The sequence below is a fragment of the Ostrea edulis genome, chromosome 3 (assembly GCF_947568905.1).
Source record: "Ostrea edulis chromosome 3, xbOstEdul1.1, whole genome shotgun sequence".
In the NCBI taxonomy this organism is placed as follows: Eukaryota; Metazoa; Mollusca; class Bivalvia; order Ostreida; family Ostreidae; genus Ostrea; species Ostrea edulis.
The window spans coordinates 81,487,965-81,505,330 of record NC_079166.1 but is presented as its reverse complement, the minus strand read 5'-3'; the positions used below and the strand labels follow the sequence as shown (position 1 = coordinate 81,505,330).

The 17,366-nt window shown below is 34.1% G+C and overlaps 1 protein-coding gene across 1 annotated transcript in view; it reads right to left on the bottom strand.

The window, feature by feature from the left end:
* LOC125673657 (single-minded homolog 2-like) overlaps positions 1–17,366 on the bottom strand; it is a 32,127-nt gene that overhangs the window by 8,934 nt on the left and 5,827 nt on the right. The window contains exons 2-3 of the mRNA XM_048910340.2: positions 16,611–16,795; positions 5,592–5,668 (exon numbers count right to left, since the gene is read on the bottom strand). Coding sequence (XP_048766297.1) covers positions 5,592–5,668; positions 16,611–16,785 — 252 coding nt within the window. The 5' untranslated portion in view covers positions 16,786–16,795. The remainder of the gene's footprint in view (positions 1–5,591; positions 5,669–16,610; positions 16,796–17,366) is intronic.

Genomic DNA, 17,366 nt, shown 5'->3' with positions numbered 1-17,366 from the left:
TTTTAACGGCCGGGGAATTCCGACAGAAATGAATTTAAATTTTGAAAATACACGAGGGCATGACATGCAACACTTTACACCGGCGTGCTCCATAAAACGCAAACCGCGGTTCTTGAAATAAACCGGCGTGAAGCGTCCCAGTTCATACACTCTTGTATTTTAAAATATTAAATTCATTTCTTAAATATAAAAGGAATCTTTTCCATCTCCTGGGAGTTGTGTAATATCGGATTCTGTGACTCACTGTAAGTGCGATATTCAGTGCATGAAATAATCAAGTACTAAACCGGATTTTTTAAATCCAAACGTTTATTTTTCTATTCCGTATAAACAGACATAGCATATTCGTGCAAATTTGTTAATATAATAAAACATAACAAATTATTTAGAAGTTATGATTTATTGCATTGAATCATGTTTTTAAAAATCATTTATTCAGTATGCCTATATTGAAAAACATTTTAAAGAAGAGCAACCATTTTTAGAGCAAAGTAGAGCTTTTTGCAATATACAGTATGAATATAATTGGATAATAATTTATTACATCAAAATATGTATATTCCTTATTGAACGGATTGAAATAAATCTCAAATACAAAAATATTATTTATTCATTATATGTTATTCATATATCCAGAAAAGAACTTGGTGGATTTAGCGGGAGAATTTGCAATACTATACTATACTTAAGAACAATTGCAATGTACACGCCCCCGATGCTATTGACGATGTATTCCGTATCATTAAACCCAATAAGGCTACAGTCAAAGGCCCATATTTTCTCAGATTTTTGTCACAAATTAAGTCTTAAAGCGTCGACTTAGTCCTTTATTTGACATTGATTCTCAATCAGAATTTTTTGTCTCCATTGGACACTTGGCGCTACAATAAGCACTCCAGAGTTGTTCAAATAGCCCCAAGTGCATAAGCGGGCTCGCACGTTTTCGTTTTAATTGCTTTCCTCTGGTCCGGTACCAACGAGGTCATATTATAAGCGTTTTATCATAAAAAGATAACGCATTAACGTCTTTTATATCGAATGAGGATCCTTAACAAAATCAATTTCGCATTAAATAGGAAGTCTCCATTTGACAGCAAAACAGCCCCGCACTGAATAACAATCAGTGAAGTAATTGGCTAACACGTAAAGTCACTTTCTTGTTCTTTTATCTGTTTTTCTGCAAAAAGGCGAGGATAAGATGTAATTAAAAGTAGCTTTTTCTCCGTTCTTTGCGATAGCGAGGAGTTGGAACTGCCAGAACGGATTACAATTAGCGGCCAGAGAAAGCCATTGTCACCTCAGCGTCCGCCATCCGTGGCTACTGCTTCAAAGCACTAACAGAAGAAAAAATCTGACTATATAACACATCCGTGGCTACTGCTTCAAAGCACTAACAGGGGAAAAATCTGACTATATAACACATCCGTGGCTACTGCTTCAAAGCACTAACAGGGGAAAAATCTTACTATATAACACATCCGTGGCTACTACTTCAAAGCACTAACAGGGGAAAAATCTTACTATATAACACATCCGTGGCTACTGCTTTAAAGCACTAACAGAGAATTTTTTTAGACTATACAATGCAGCCGTGGCTACTGCTCTAAAACACTAAGAGAGAAAAAAATCAGACTATATAATTAAACCTATACTGCACTAACAGAGAGAAGAAAAATCAGACTATATTATACACTGTGAGAATAGAATAACAAGCGATTAAAGAAACTAAAAACCAACATGTTAAAGGCCGATATTCTATTCTAATTTTTGGAATACTTTCAATATCCTTTTAATGCATGAAAACAGATAACGATCAAGATATTTTTTGCATGGTATCTATACAAAAATATAGAGAACAGTTACAGCAGAATGCAGGTCATGTTGTCTGTCCAGAAGAACAATATTTCATTTTTTTTTTTATCAATAGTGATGAAAATCACTATTAGATATGTATATCCTTGGTATCAATTGGGAGGTGTTAAAAACTGTAAAATCATTCACCAAGGAATAAACGCGCGTTCGATAAGTTTAACACTGAAGTCCGTGGAATACGCGTGATTTGTACGGACAAGTTTAACACTGAAGTCCGTGGAATACGCGTGATTTGTACTGACAAGTTTAACACTGAAGTCCGTGGAATACGCGTGATTTGTACGGACAAGTTTAACACTGAAGTCCGTGGAATACGCGTGATTTGTACGGACAAGTTTAACACTGAAGTCCGTGGAATACGCATGATTTGTACGGACAAGTTTAACACTGAAGTCCGTGGAATACGCAAGATTTGTACTGATAAGTTTAACACTTAAGTCCGTGGAATACGCATGATTTGTACTGACAAGTTTAACACTGAAGTCCGTGGAATACGCATGATTTGTACTGATATATCTGACCCAAAGTCCAACTTTAAGACAGTATTGTTAAAATGTGGTATGAAACATTTATTTATTAGATCTCACAAAGAAATGGGGAGGTAGCCATAAAAAATGTTTGGTGATTTATGATTATTTTTGTTTTTTCTATTTCTTGTCCAAAAGAAATAACAATAAACAAGTGCAAAATGTTTCAAAAATCTAAATTTCATAGTCCACCGAAATTTCTTTATAAAAACCGGTATGCGATTTTGATATGATTTATTCACACAATATGATTGTAGGAAATTAGAATCAAATCAAACGCTTTACAAAAATGAAAAACAAAATCCCTTAAAGACCGATCTTTGTAAATGATTTTCAAAGGTCCATTTTAATGTAAAGAAATATATATGATTCTGGCCTTAACAAAAAGAAAAAAGAAAAAAAGAAGACGACGAAATCCCATAAAAACTATTCTTCATTCTTACTCAGTAACCTTAGTAACTATGACTTCAATATTTTTATCGCTAAGCAACGCATGGACATTGTTTTAATCATTAAAAGTAAATCAATTTATATAAAGATTTTGTTTTTGAACGCCAACTTCTGAGTTGTTTTGTATATATGTTTTTACACTTTGTTCTCCGGTTTTAATTTTTCCAGTAATTCGTTTTATATCAGGGGAGATCATTAGGCAACTTTAATTAATAACAATGTATGATATATTTCTGGGTGATCCCCCCTTTTTTACAGTGTCATTTTTATTTTTACATTAATTTGTTTTATATCAGGGGAGATCACTGCGCAATTTTAATTAGTACCAATGTATGTCATTCTGGGTGATCTCCCCTTTTTACATTGTCATCACAATAAATGACAATACATACAAATAATGTTGTCTGTCTTACTGTTGGGGTCAGAGCAACACGTTTCTGTGATCAACATTAAACGGGTATTACATAAATAAAGATTATTTAACAGTATAGCAAATTAAAGTAGCAAAAGTTTTAGTTTGACAATGAGGACATCAAACGTTTTCCCTATAGGCCTAGTTACATGTATCTAGAGTATCCAAGTTTTTCTCGAGGTAAATGTATTACTACGTGACCCTATAATTAACATACTACAGTTAACTAAGCTGAACAGAAGCATTAAACATGTTTGTTAACAGTTGTAAAATAAATTAAACCTATAAATAATAATCTATATTGGATTATCAACAGTATGTTTCTTTAGAGACTTTGAATGATTATTATTATTATTATTTTAAATTCTGAAGTTTGATTACACGTGGATGAGAAGTAACATTGACGAGTTTAATGACAGATAAAGGGGACACGATAAACAGTCTATCTTATCAAAACTTTGCAGTCAACGGTCTTTGACACTGGCTAGTCAAAAAAGACAGCAATTTATTCACAATCACGAATCTGGGAGATCTGAGCGAGATCTGAGCGAGACTGATATCAGTTTCATTATTCTACTTTTCTATCCACTCAAACTAAAACATTGGTACATGAAAAACAAAAGCTATATTTACAGACTGCGAATTTAAAGGGTTATGCTGAGCTTGGAATTATCTTTAAAATAAATCTAGACAACTTGTAGTGACTCTACATTGTATAAAAAACGTGAGTTTACGATAGCGGTCAATACTTGTTAGGGAAACGTGCCCACAATGCAAAAGCAACTATTTTCCTTGCAAAATGTTGAACATTGTATTAAAAAGAAATCCACCACTAACAAATTAATTGTAGAAGTTCTAAAGTCCGTGAGTCCTTTCTGTACCATCTCATCGTCACGCTACAGTGATTTATCATTTCTAAGTTAGTCACAACATGACAGTATTCAACAGGAGTCATTTCTCACAATGGATCCTCGTAATAGAATGACCTATCTTTTCTTTATTTCTAAAAGGTATTCTTTTATTTCATTGTTTTATCTATAACGAATGGATGCCTAAATGGTTTTCATTAAATTGGTATATAATCAACCATTTACAGTCCAATAAACAAATTATACCATGTTGCTATCAAGATCATATCCTTCACGATGCATTGTACTAATTAACTACACCTTACGTATTTCTTATACGTGTACTAATATCTTTTTAAATTTATAGATGAACTCCTTTTTCATTCTTAATTAAGACTAGATATATACAAAAGAAAGTATGCCTGGTTGACAGGTTATGTGCCGGCACTGTCGGTAACGTATCGTATGTTTTATCGAGAAATGTGCCGGCACTGTCGGTAACGTATCGTATGTTTTATCGAGAAATGTGCCGGCACTGTCGGTAACGTATCGTATGTTTCATCGAGAAATGTGCCGGCACTGTCGGTAACGTATCGTATGTTTTTATCAAGAAATGAAATACAATTAACCATCAGATGATGTACATATTCTGTTTAACATGTATTGCAATTTGAAGATTGTTTCCCCATTTCTATACATTTTGCAATTAGCTTTACAATTTTGTTATGTATCATTTGAATACTGATTTATATTGACGGGGTGGACACAATGTGTAGCTAGACTATACTAAATATAAAGCTGTAACGGTTAATGATATCCATCACAAGAATAATGATTGACATTTCAAATGGTAATGTTATTCATGATGTTGGAAATGTGATTGCTGCACAATAATAACTTTTAATATCTACATTATTATGCATAAAGTATAGCTGGAATTACCCATAAAAGTAACTTGAAAAGCATCAAACCCCTGGAGCTTGCGTGGGCTTCATTCCATGGGTCCCCACCAGGGCTTTACCCTGGACCCACTGGGGGCCATAAGACGGATCCCAGACCCCGAGCCTACTCCCCCTAAACAAAAACCAGGATCAGCCACTAGTATATTCGTGAAGTTTACAAATAAAGTAAGGCCATAATGATAACCAACTAGAATTTCAATTTCCGAAATGTTAATTTTATGCGCATTGATTTACAATATATTACAATATATCTAGAGGAAGTGCCAAACATTCGACTTTCGATTGCATTACATAATATAAATATGGGCTAACGGCACCCGTGTAGTGAATAAATGAAAACAGTTCCCCGAAACTAGAAGCAGGGCATGATTTGGAATAGAAAATAGCAAATCTGCATACTAAATAAGGGGCAAGATTCGATCACCTATGCCATAAATAATGATGCATGGACATATATGGTAATCTGTTTAAAATCGGGTAATGAGAGAGAGAGAGAGAGAGAGAGAGAGAGAGAGGCTACCTGAAGAAGATGTGAGCCGAGTTCCTTTTCCAGCAAAGTTCTTGGAGGTGACCTTTGACCCCAACCATCCCCTAGACCTGCAAAATTAAAGAAATAAAAACAATAGGCCCTAGTTGATTTGAACGTATTACACTGTCTATAGATGTAATAGTAAACTTAGAACACCCTCTCCAATATGACAGCGAATGACACAAAATAATATTCCAGCTTAAGAACTGATCACAATAGCACCAAAGGTTAAAAGATAAACAGTTATAATGAACGATATCCGTAGATCTACATACAATCTGGTGTTCATGTAGTGCGTACAAATATTATCAACTGAAAGTGTCTTTTTCACAGATGTACTTTGAATTTTTTTTTAATTATTATTGGTAATATTGATGGACTCGAGTCATCTCCGCATAGTAAAACACGAGTGTTTGTACTGAGCGTAAGTCCTCCATCCAAAAATAACATTAAAAAAAAATCCACAAAAAACCCCAATAAATAAATAAACAAAAAAAAAAAACCAAAAAACAATAAACAAAATTTTAACTCCAACCCCCCGAAACAGCAGTATTTTCTATTTCACCTTAAGTGAAGAGTAGTTTTCATCTTACATGCTCTTTTCTCTTCCCAGACTTTGTTTTGTAAACATTAATTCATTGTTTATTGTTAAACAAGACATGGGGATTACAAAGTGACATTGCCACGTTCACTTCAGTGATTACCATTAATTAAATGAAAATGATAAAAATCCAAGTGTCTCTGTTTCTTCCCATCAATATTCAAAGGTACGATTTTTTAAAAACTCTATACAATGTACACTTTACTGTTCCACAGAGCAATATGATGTCAGACTAACCACCAACTCCAGAAATCCTTTTTCGGTCTTGATTTTCTTTCGAAAAGTAAATACATGAGCAATTTATGTACTTTAAATTTTAATTTGGACGTTTCTTGCTTTCAACCGTTAATTAAATGATAAAGCGTTCATTTCGGCAAATGAAGAAGTATTCAGATGAATCCCAACTCATAGCATTGGCGTTTTAATGAGGAATCCAATCAATTTCTAGACACCTTCTCCGTCGGGTAAAGTTTTAAATTAATTGTGAGTGTTCAATTGAGCTTCATCGTTCAGCAGACGACACATGATTTCCGCGCGCGATGCTAACAAAATGTAGTCATCGGAACATATTGGTTTTGTAGGAAAGCTCCCTTGGGGTTCCGATATCACAGCAGGGCAAATACGACAAATGCTTTAATCGTTATTTGGTGCTGCCCAGTAATTATAGGTTGATTTGTAAAAGAAGGGCGATTTTTGGAAAAACAAGATTTCCTTCAATAATTGGTTAAGATGTTTAAAGAGTATTTCCGTCTTTCTGGTATAAATGTCTGTGGTCTGACGTCACTGAAAGACATTAGAAATGCATATATTAACCTTATTATAATTTTCTTTACAGACAACTATTATATTCCTCTTTGTTAAAAATAATTTTCTTTTTAATAGCCTTTTAGAAAATTAAGATTTAAGCTTGCATGTTACATGAAATTGAAGTGGAAATGAATAAAATATTTCGCGCTATTTTCGTTTAGCGTAATAAAGCGTTGCATGTGATAAGAAATTGAAGTGGAAATGAATAAAATATTTCGCGCTATTTTCTTTAGCGTAATAAAGCGTTGTTACATACAAAATTCTGTCGCATTGCTCTAATGTGCTCATTTTACTTTGTGCAGGCAGAAGAGGCTATGTAAACACAGAAACCGGAAACGTCGAACGGACAGATTCCGGGGATTAAATATCGCCCATAAAAGGATTCGCAAGTTCAATATTTATATTATTATTCAATGTCAATAGCAAGTGTTTAGACGTTTTATAGCCAGCTCCGTCAAAATAGACCAGAGCTGGGGCGTTCATCGCTGTAGGTCTTCGCCACCATAACTATACTTTATAAACTTTTGTTTGGAGAATTCTCCTTTATCAAATATTTGATTTTCTTCTTCTATATCATGCAATGAAAGGAGACCGGGGTTGATTTAATTTATATCCCTTCTGCGTCCTGCTTTTTGCATTTTTACGTCCTCTTTCAAAATTCGACGAAACTCGATAAAATTTGACACAGGTGCTCAGTCTGAGGTGACACGTGTGTATGTATTTATATAATTAAGAAGAAAAAAAAGATATATGAAAATGCAAAATTTTCACTTTGATGTGCTACAAATGATATCAATTGGTATTTTTATATACACCATATCATGCATGTATATATTTAATTTCTGAACATAAATACGGTGTACACGTGTACCAGTGCTAGACTTTAGGAAAGGCAAATATCTTTTCACAATTTCATTTACAAATATGTCTTTATATTTATCCATCATACATAAAACAAAAGGTGTGGAGGAATCATACAGATATTTATTTTTTAACAAAGAAGAAACCGTTGTTTACAGAAGAAGAAAAATCGCCATACATACGGTGTTTTATCATGTCGATAGATTGACAGCGGTACGCGATGGTAACGATCAAACTTCTGTGTCGGGTTTTAAAAGCACAAGCAAACACTTTGTCAATGAACTGCAAACAATTCCAGTATAAAACAAGATCTAATTTCACACCAGTCTGTCAGGAAGACAATTCTTGGCAAACCTTGACATATTATTAATTTTTAATTAAATTCAAATGCCACATCACACAACCTTCACTTTTTTGACAAGACTGATTTTTTTTTCTATTATGTGTAAGTTTTTTTTTATTTTGATAAATCTCTGTACATCTTGCTGGTATTCCCAAGAAAGGGCATGCTATCTTCGTTATCCACATCAGTATACTAAGTTCTCGTTCGTAATGCTTATGAATGCATGTTGATAAATAAATTAACTTAAGACAGAACAGATGACACATATTTTCCACTGTTGCTCTCAGCCAATATTCTAGTTCAAAAAATAAGTAAATAATATGAACAATTGTAGACTGAAAATTCTCCATCCTCATGAATTTGTATTGGCATATTGTACAAAAATTCATTTGTATTTATTTCTAAAGTAAAAAATAAAACAATAAATGACAACGTGTAAATCCATGCTCAGTTATTAAGGTTTCCCAGCTCATTCAATAAATTAATATTGAATTCCTCGATCACTCTACTGACAGCGGGAATTAATCTATGATACTTCGATAAATTCTTTTGGTTAGAAGTGCATTTTATAATCAAAAGTGGCTATGGTCGCCTTAAATTCCAAACTCGCATGTTTGAATCTATTCCGAAAACAAGCCAGGGACGAGGTAGAGTCAGAGTTTTTGTATCTCTGGCCATCAACAGCTATTTTTCAAGTGCACCTGTCCGTTTTATCCGGAGAGGAACGGAAATTAAAGGAAATAGTTATCGCACCATTGACAATCCATTCGGAATACCCCGTGTCCTAGAGTCGTGCTCAAGGTTCCGAATCGTCGGTGAAGACTTTTTTCTCGCACCTTGACACATGTGAAGGTTTTCTCCAGGTGTCGAAAGCAAATCTGGAAAGGAATCCTTGTGTAAACTTCTGACACCTAGGGACAAATAATCTGAATGAGGAAAAGCAGATTTATCTAATCGAGGCCCACTATTCCTCCTCAATTTGTTAACGGGTTGGGGGTCCATTTTAATAAAAATTTCCAACGAAGGCCAACAAAATTCGACAGTGCTTGGTTAGATTAGCAATGATAAAATGAGCGAAAATCTCTGATAACCAACACAAAAGAATGATTAGGACGCAAAGACGACACAGAATTAAACGATAAGGAAAAAAGACGAAAGTTTGTCATCTACTGGAGAAGGGCTTCATTGATTCTCTTTAATAGACCTATTCCTGCAAATCCTACTGGATTTGGGATATTAATAATATTGCTGTCATTGGGTTTACAAACAAGATGAATATGTTATTGCCTACTTAAGACCATTGTGTTTTCAATATCCACTTTTGAATGTGACAAGTTTAATGTCGCTGTGAAATACGGCCTACTGTTGTTGTACTCCTCAGAAAACGCTCCAATTTCTTTCACCTGTAGATTTTGTACTAGACAATAGTATGTGTAGTATAACATGGAATAGTAGATTATGTACTAGACAATAGTATGTGTAGTATAACATTAAATAGTAGATTTTGTACTAGACAATAGTATGTGTAGTATAACAGGAATAGTAGATTATGTACTAGACAATAGTATGTGTAGTATAACATTAAATAGTAGATTTTGTACTAGACAATAGTATGTGTAGTATAACATGGAATAGTAGATTATGTACTAGACAATAGTATGTGTAGTATAACATTAAATAGTAGATTATGTACTAGACAATAGTATGTGTAGTATAACATTAAATAGTATGTGTAGTATAACATGGAATAGTAGATTTTGTACTAGACAATAGTATGTGTAGTATAACATGGAATAGTAGATTTTGTACTAGACAATAGTATGTGTAGTATAACATGGAATAGTAGATTATGTACTAGACAATAATATGTGTAGTATAACATGGAATAGTAGATTTTGTACTAGACAATAGTATGTGTAGTATAACATGGAATAGTAGATTATGTACTAGACAATAATATGTGTAGTATAACATGGAATAGTATTGGTTTTTGATTTCTTTTACCAAATGAAGACGGGGCAAAATATACCTTATATTGTTATCAGTATCATTGTATGAATTTTCTAAATGATCTGATATTCTTCGTGACGAACAATGTTGAAACAAAGAAATGATAATTTAATTGCTTATGTATGCTTCTGTACGCTATTTCTGAGATGTATACACCAGGCCACGAATAGTGATCCGTCCAGGTTGCACTAACGACATCATGAGAAAATACGAACATTATCAAACGACCCGACATAGCGATAGAACTCTCCCTTTGCAGACTTTGTACGTATATATCGCTTGAAAATTAACCTAATGTATATCATTCCACAACTGTGTCTACATGTGTTTAGATACTAGACATCCTAACTAAATGAATATACTTCAATAGTGTGCACACGTGCATCATAATCAAAGCCCGCTGCTCTCTTCTTCTCTGATAAGGAGAGTACACACAATACCGTGAGATTTAGGGCTCCACTTTTGATTTCTGTAAAATTATTATTTGGGGTCAGTTTAAAGGGGCACATTTCTTATATGTTGCACTTTTATACCCTGTGAATTTTCCAACTTTCAAAGGACCGGGTCCCCAACCTTAACAAATTGCAAGTGATTTACGGGACGGGTTAAGTTAGGTACTCCGGGACCATACCAATTTGTTTACAATGGCTTGGAACAAATTTCACCGTAGAGTTAAAAAAAGAGCAGAAGGTGCGCATGTAATGAAACGGGTGATAAAATTTCTAATTTCACCGCAAAAGTATAACTAAGTAAATAAGTTTCTTTTTTGTTGTTTTATTTTTACTGTATTAAACATCGCCAACAATGTTTTGATGCTGGTTACATGGTTGGCATAACTAGACTTGTCATTCGCGCTCAGTAATACTTGTACTAGCTGAAACCGCCCCCCCCCCCCCCCCCCCCCCCTGCTCATTCATAAACTATAATATTTAATTAATTGTCTGTAAATTATACCAGGAAGTTAAATGTATGTTCATATAGTCACATGTATATTGTCACTATTGTGATTGTAAAGCAGACAGGGGAACAAAACCTTTTGGTATATATGCTATACAAATGAGTAAACATGCCGTGATTTAAGAAAACAACATTTAAATACAATGTATCATGAATGAAGCACAATCTACAAGAAATCACAAGGAGAGAAAACCCTATGCTGTCATAAATGAAGAATTCATAAAATGTTAGTTATTTTCTGTGACAAACATTTCAAAGATAAGTTAATTTACATTTTAAGAACGTTGGGTTCGGATTCTTCGCACAGGTGTTCGCGAGGCTATCTTTATTGGAAAATGTCGAGCCCGCTTATGTCAATAAAAAAGACAACAGGGCCGCTATAATCCTTAACACTTATTGCTCGTTATTGAATTGGCACGTCAACAGTAGCGAGCAAGAGTCCACAATTTTACTCGCCGACAGATAGTCCTGGATGAATTATCTTTAGATCTTAAATTACAAGAAAAACCAAGAGGCGGGTCTACCATTTGGTCAATCCTTTTACAAGCGCGATGTGACCAGGCTGTAGTATGCCATCGTAAACTAGAATTAAGTTTATTGTGAGACCTCACGTTGTTCGCTTGGTTTGGTCGGCTTCAATGGGTTTAGATTACTTGTAATGATCATCACCCCATGAAAAACGAATGGTGGGTTCCTCCCAATGGAAATAACAGGAAAAACAAGAACGGTCGATCACGTCGAGAAAAGGGCGGGTGGGTGAAAAAAATTGCCTCTGAACTTCATAATTAGTGGTATTTCCCTAATCGTTGGGAGAAAATCCCTGATGATAAACGGGGCCTTTTCTTTATCAAGACCCCAAAATAATCAAGAACAATTACTATCCTGGTCCTTTCACTAAAAAAGGACTGTTGATTTTTTTAAATTTTAGTAACATTGGCTAATGTCCGATCCTGTGTGATACTGTCCGTATGTTAGCGTTATCTTGGGATCATACTAATGTCCGTAAAGGACACACCTGTGGGTTGACGTGGTCGTTCACAGCCTCAGTAGATAAACAGATGCCGGAACACACTAAATACACAAACCTTCTGAAAAAGTACAGCGACAAAACAAAGGGAGGGGGGTGTTGCTTTGAAAGCGGTATTGACATGAAAAGCGTATGTGCAAACGCATAAAAATAGTATAGGAATTGGTGTACCTATTTCATGTCATCTGCGTATATTTGAGTTCAAAGTAAGGAAATCTAGGCGGCCACGGTGACCATAATGACTAACCTACATTACTATTTTTATCTTAAGGTTAATATAATACCACAGTTTGGTCATATTATCAAGCCATTTATAGAGGACCCAATTTCCATTTTCTCACCTTACTGTCGTTCAAATTGTAGCACACCTCTAAAATTAGAGTTATGTAAACATCGACATCTCACCAAAATTATTTGTTTAGAAAAGAGAATGCAGATGACCGAAGGAACGTTAACGTAAGTTTGTTGTTTTGTACTAAGACCAAACACAGTGGTATCACCCCATCTAGATACTCCTGGGAGAGGTCACGTGTTCGATACATCAGCACCCCCACTAGTCTAGCACCTGCACGAGCTATTGTCTGGTGGAATACTGGAGCAGAATAAAAACTCTCAGAAATCCACATCTTGCTCTGGAATCCAATCAATCTGTACATTACATGCTGTATCGCGGCTTTGGTCATGTGAACAGATGAATAGAACAGACAGAACAGAAATAAAAGTCTCTGAAGTTTGATCGAGAGACCCCCAAAAAGTCTTTGTACAGTTGTACGTACTTTTACCCTCGATTGTCATGGTCACAACTCTCTTCAATTTAAGGGGTAGAAAACTTAAAACATCAAATAAAATTTATTTGATAATGGAACTTGATTTTCTAATTCTAATGAAAAATACTTCTATGACCTGCACTTTCACAAATTTCGAGAAGCATTTCTACTCAGAAACAAAAGTGCTATGCCATTCTTTCGGCACATAAACACAGGGTTCTAAAGTACTGGGTCGTTCTTCGCGATTTTATATGGATTCAGGAACAGCCATTTAAAATTAGAATGTTGTTCATAGTGCATGTTACCGTTCTCTGTCGTTCTTGTATAGTACATGGTTATAGTGCACGGTTATAGTACATGGTTATAGTGCACGGTTATAGTGCACGGTCTTGTGTTCATGGTCGTATTGAAGAAAGCACCATAGTATTGATATCTTTACGAAAATATAACATAAAAATTGGAGCATATAATCCACTTTGAAAGGATGTATGCCTACTTTGTTCTTTTATACAGTGGTGGATCTAGGATTTTACGAAAGGGGCAATGGGGCGTCTTAAATTTCTTGACAAGAAAAAAGGACGGTATCATACCCACCTCACCTCCAACTCCCAATATGCCTACGGTATAGAAGCCAATGATACAAATTGCCCCAATCATCCATTGTTTCCACATTTCCCCTCAATACAACAAGTTCGCCAGTTCTTCCTTGTGTATGTATTGAAATCCATTTGTAAATGGTCTTTATATCCAGTAAAAAGATTTTTTTTTAATTTAACAGTATTTTGTTATGATAATTCATAATAGGATCGGACAGTAGGCACTGCCTATATAAGTCCTCTCCGTAGAAGGTACAGGATCATACTAACATTAGAATATATGTCAAAAGATTAGCACGTTCATCGAGAAATATATAGGTACAGTAAAACAGCCTAGGTTTTATTATTGTGCTGACAGAATACTGGAGTACTGAAGTAAGATAAGATAGCGTGGTTAATGAAGGTGAAGGGTAAACGAAACTGACTATCGTGGTCTTCTGTTGAAGGGATATATGTACGTTAGTGAAATGTGTCATAGTCACTCGTGTGGAGAACAAAGTACTTTACGCACTATTCTTCACAACTTTCGGGTTAATTCCACAAGCTTGGTGAATTGACTCATTAAAGTCCGTTAAAAGTCAATATTACAATGACGCTATGATTGGTACTGTTTCTTCCACAAAAAAGTAAACAAAAAATAATAAGTACAAAAATCAATTATAACAATTACACGCTTTTCTTCTCAAAAGAGGCAAATATTTTGATATACCAATGATTAATTGTGCTTTATTTATCATATGAAATTTTCACCCAAATAATACAGGGTTATGGAATTCATATCAGCCAAAAAATCGTGGACTTTTGAGCTATGATATAAATCTAAACTATATTTCAGTTAATTTATTGCAATGATTTATTCATTTCATCGTCAGATTAATGCATTATTGCCATAAATATGAACGTGTGCTACATACTAGCGATTAAACGTACACACGTTTTCAATGTTTTAATTGCATCGAACAATGCACGTAAAATGTTTCTTATTGTAAATAATATTTACTGGGTACAAATATTACAAGGTTTGCTTGATGCTTAATAGGTAGGATATCGAAACTGACTGCCAGAGCTCACCAATTTATAGACTTAATTAAAATTTCTCCATGTCATGTTGTGAGTTGAACGAAACCTTTATCTTTTTGTTTAGAATAAAACTAATATTTGACTTTTAAAAGCAATTTTGAAATTCATGAGGGATTTGGAAAACTGGAGTATATTGAAATGAAATAAATTGCGAACAATTATCAGATACATGTGCCTCTAAATGCGGAATATTTTCCTCCGATAACTGATAAAGAAATACCAATGACCTATTTAGTATCAACAGTTCCATTATTTCATAAATGTTTCTTGTATAGTTAAATTGTTTTAAAATGTTATAGACCTATCACGTGCACGGAAGAGTTCTGGGGGTCCAATTTGTAATGAAGAAAATTGGAATTCAAGTAGGAATCATTTTCTTCCATTTTACTGGTCAAAATGATTCAACATGGTTCAATGCACATCCATCACAACTAGATTAATTAAACTATACATTTATCGCCGTGCGTAGGAATTTTGGTAGAACTGCTACAATTTAAAAGATATCCCTGTCAGACTGTCAATAATTCAAAATTTATTATTTGTTCTTTAAACAAAGCTTAAATGTAACTGCATTATGGTATTTTAATCTTTCATATAAGGATATCAACAATCAAAAATAAAATGAAAATTATACATGTAATAGATATATAGAATGATAGTTTAAAAAATTGACAGATTTCCTTCTCGCAGGAAAACGTGGTCTTTAAAGAACATCTCTGAAAGAGTAAAACCGAATTTGTTTTTTTGGGGTTTTTTTTATATTGGGAATAGATCCCCTTCCATTAGACATTCTGCTCTTCCCACCGTGCGCTCCTAAGTAACTTATTAACGGCGACTTAGTAGAACACGTCCCGATTGAAAGTCGTCCAGGTGACAACTGTAATTATTTTTAATTGTGGATATAATCATTTCCGGTGTGTACACACAGTTTCGGAGAATTTGGAACGAAACTGTTAAATTATCGCAATATTGACACAAATCACACTACTGGCGTTATACACAAATGCATTCTCTTTTAACTAAATTTCACAGTATGCAAAAATTTAAAAAAAAAATCAATAAAACAAACCCAAAAGAATGAAAGAAAAATACCCCACTGATTAAAAAATGAAAGAAAAACTACAATAAAAAACAAACAAATTAAAACACGGCAATATTTGATACTTAAGAAACTAAACCAGATCTAGATAGTTTGATAATCAAATCCACTTTCCGTTCCATATACCTAAAGAAATCCCACGGTTTTTTTGTTTTTGTTTTTTTTTTGTTTTTTTTGTGAAATACATTTCTAACTCGTACTGTTAATGTAATGTTAACGCCATCTTGATTTCTAAACCAGTAAGCTGATTCTTTACGGTGCATGCTCTTCAGAATTAGGAACACGTATACAGTGATACCTGTCTAACTCGGAATCCGTATATTCCGTTTCCCTTTAAGGTAGTTCACTACACTAAAGCTTATACTCTGTATGACACCACGTCACAAGTTGGCGATTTAAATGTTTTGTGAAATTATTTGTATCGATCAATTTGTTTGGTTATCATCGTAGCTCAGTGGTTTAAGCAATGGGCTGGTATACCGAAGATCTCGAGTTCAAATCCCCCGGAGTCTTTTGTTTATATGTGTTGAAATAATTTTTTTTTTCAAAAATCATATTTTTATCCAAATCTGTATATATTTTGTCTTTTTGGCATATATACTTAATGTATATCATCATATCTTATATAATTAAATCAATTCGGACTGATTTGAGAAACTATTTCTGGGTGTAGTGAGCCACCTTAAATTCCTATTATATTTCATTCCTATTTGCCTATTTTTAGTACTGGAATTATCTCAAAAAATAACTTTTCTCTGTCAGATAATGTCCCAGAAGACAGACCTTGCTGTATAGAAAATTACCATGTGCTCACGGCGATCTACTTATTGTTGCACACTTAATAAATACACTGTATACTCACCGTCCGGGAAGACTGTCCTCATTTTGAGATAGCTGGTGCATAGCCGTATGATGGAAGCCTTGTCCAGCTGACTCGTTATGGCGGACGGAAGGGGAAGTAACTTTGCCAGTTCATAGAACTCGGCGTTTTCTTTCTCGCGTCTTGTTCTGGCGGCCGTCTTGGATTTGCACTTCATATCACGCAAACTGTAAATATAAATACGTATCACACAAACTGTAAATATAAATATATATCACACAAACTGTAAATATAAATACGTATCACGCAAACTGTAAATATAAATACGTATCACGCAAACTGTTAATATAAATACGTATCACACAAACTGTAAATGTAAATACATATCACACAAACTGTAAATATAAATACATATCACACAAACTGTATATATTAATATATATCACATAAACTGTAAATATAAATATATATCACACAAACTGTAAATATAAATACGTATCACGCAAACTGTAAATATAAATATATATATAAATATATATCATACAAACTGTAAATGTAAATACATATCACACAAACTACATGTATAAATGTAAATACGTGATCAATCTAATAAATCTATGATAAGGAATACAAAATCAAGAACATGGCAAATATGGGTTATTACAACCACAAGAATTGGAGTCAATTGTCTAGGAGGACTAAGCACCCATGTCAACCGGTCACGCTCGCCGTAAGCCCTTTGTCTTCATCAGTAGTAATCCATAGTCAAAATAAGTAACAAACAGAATGACCTAACGG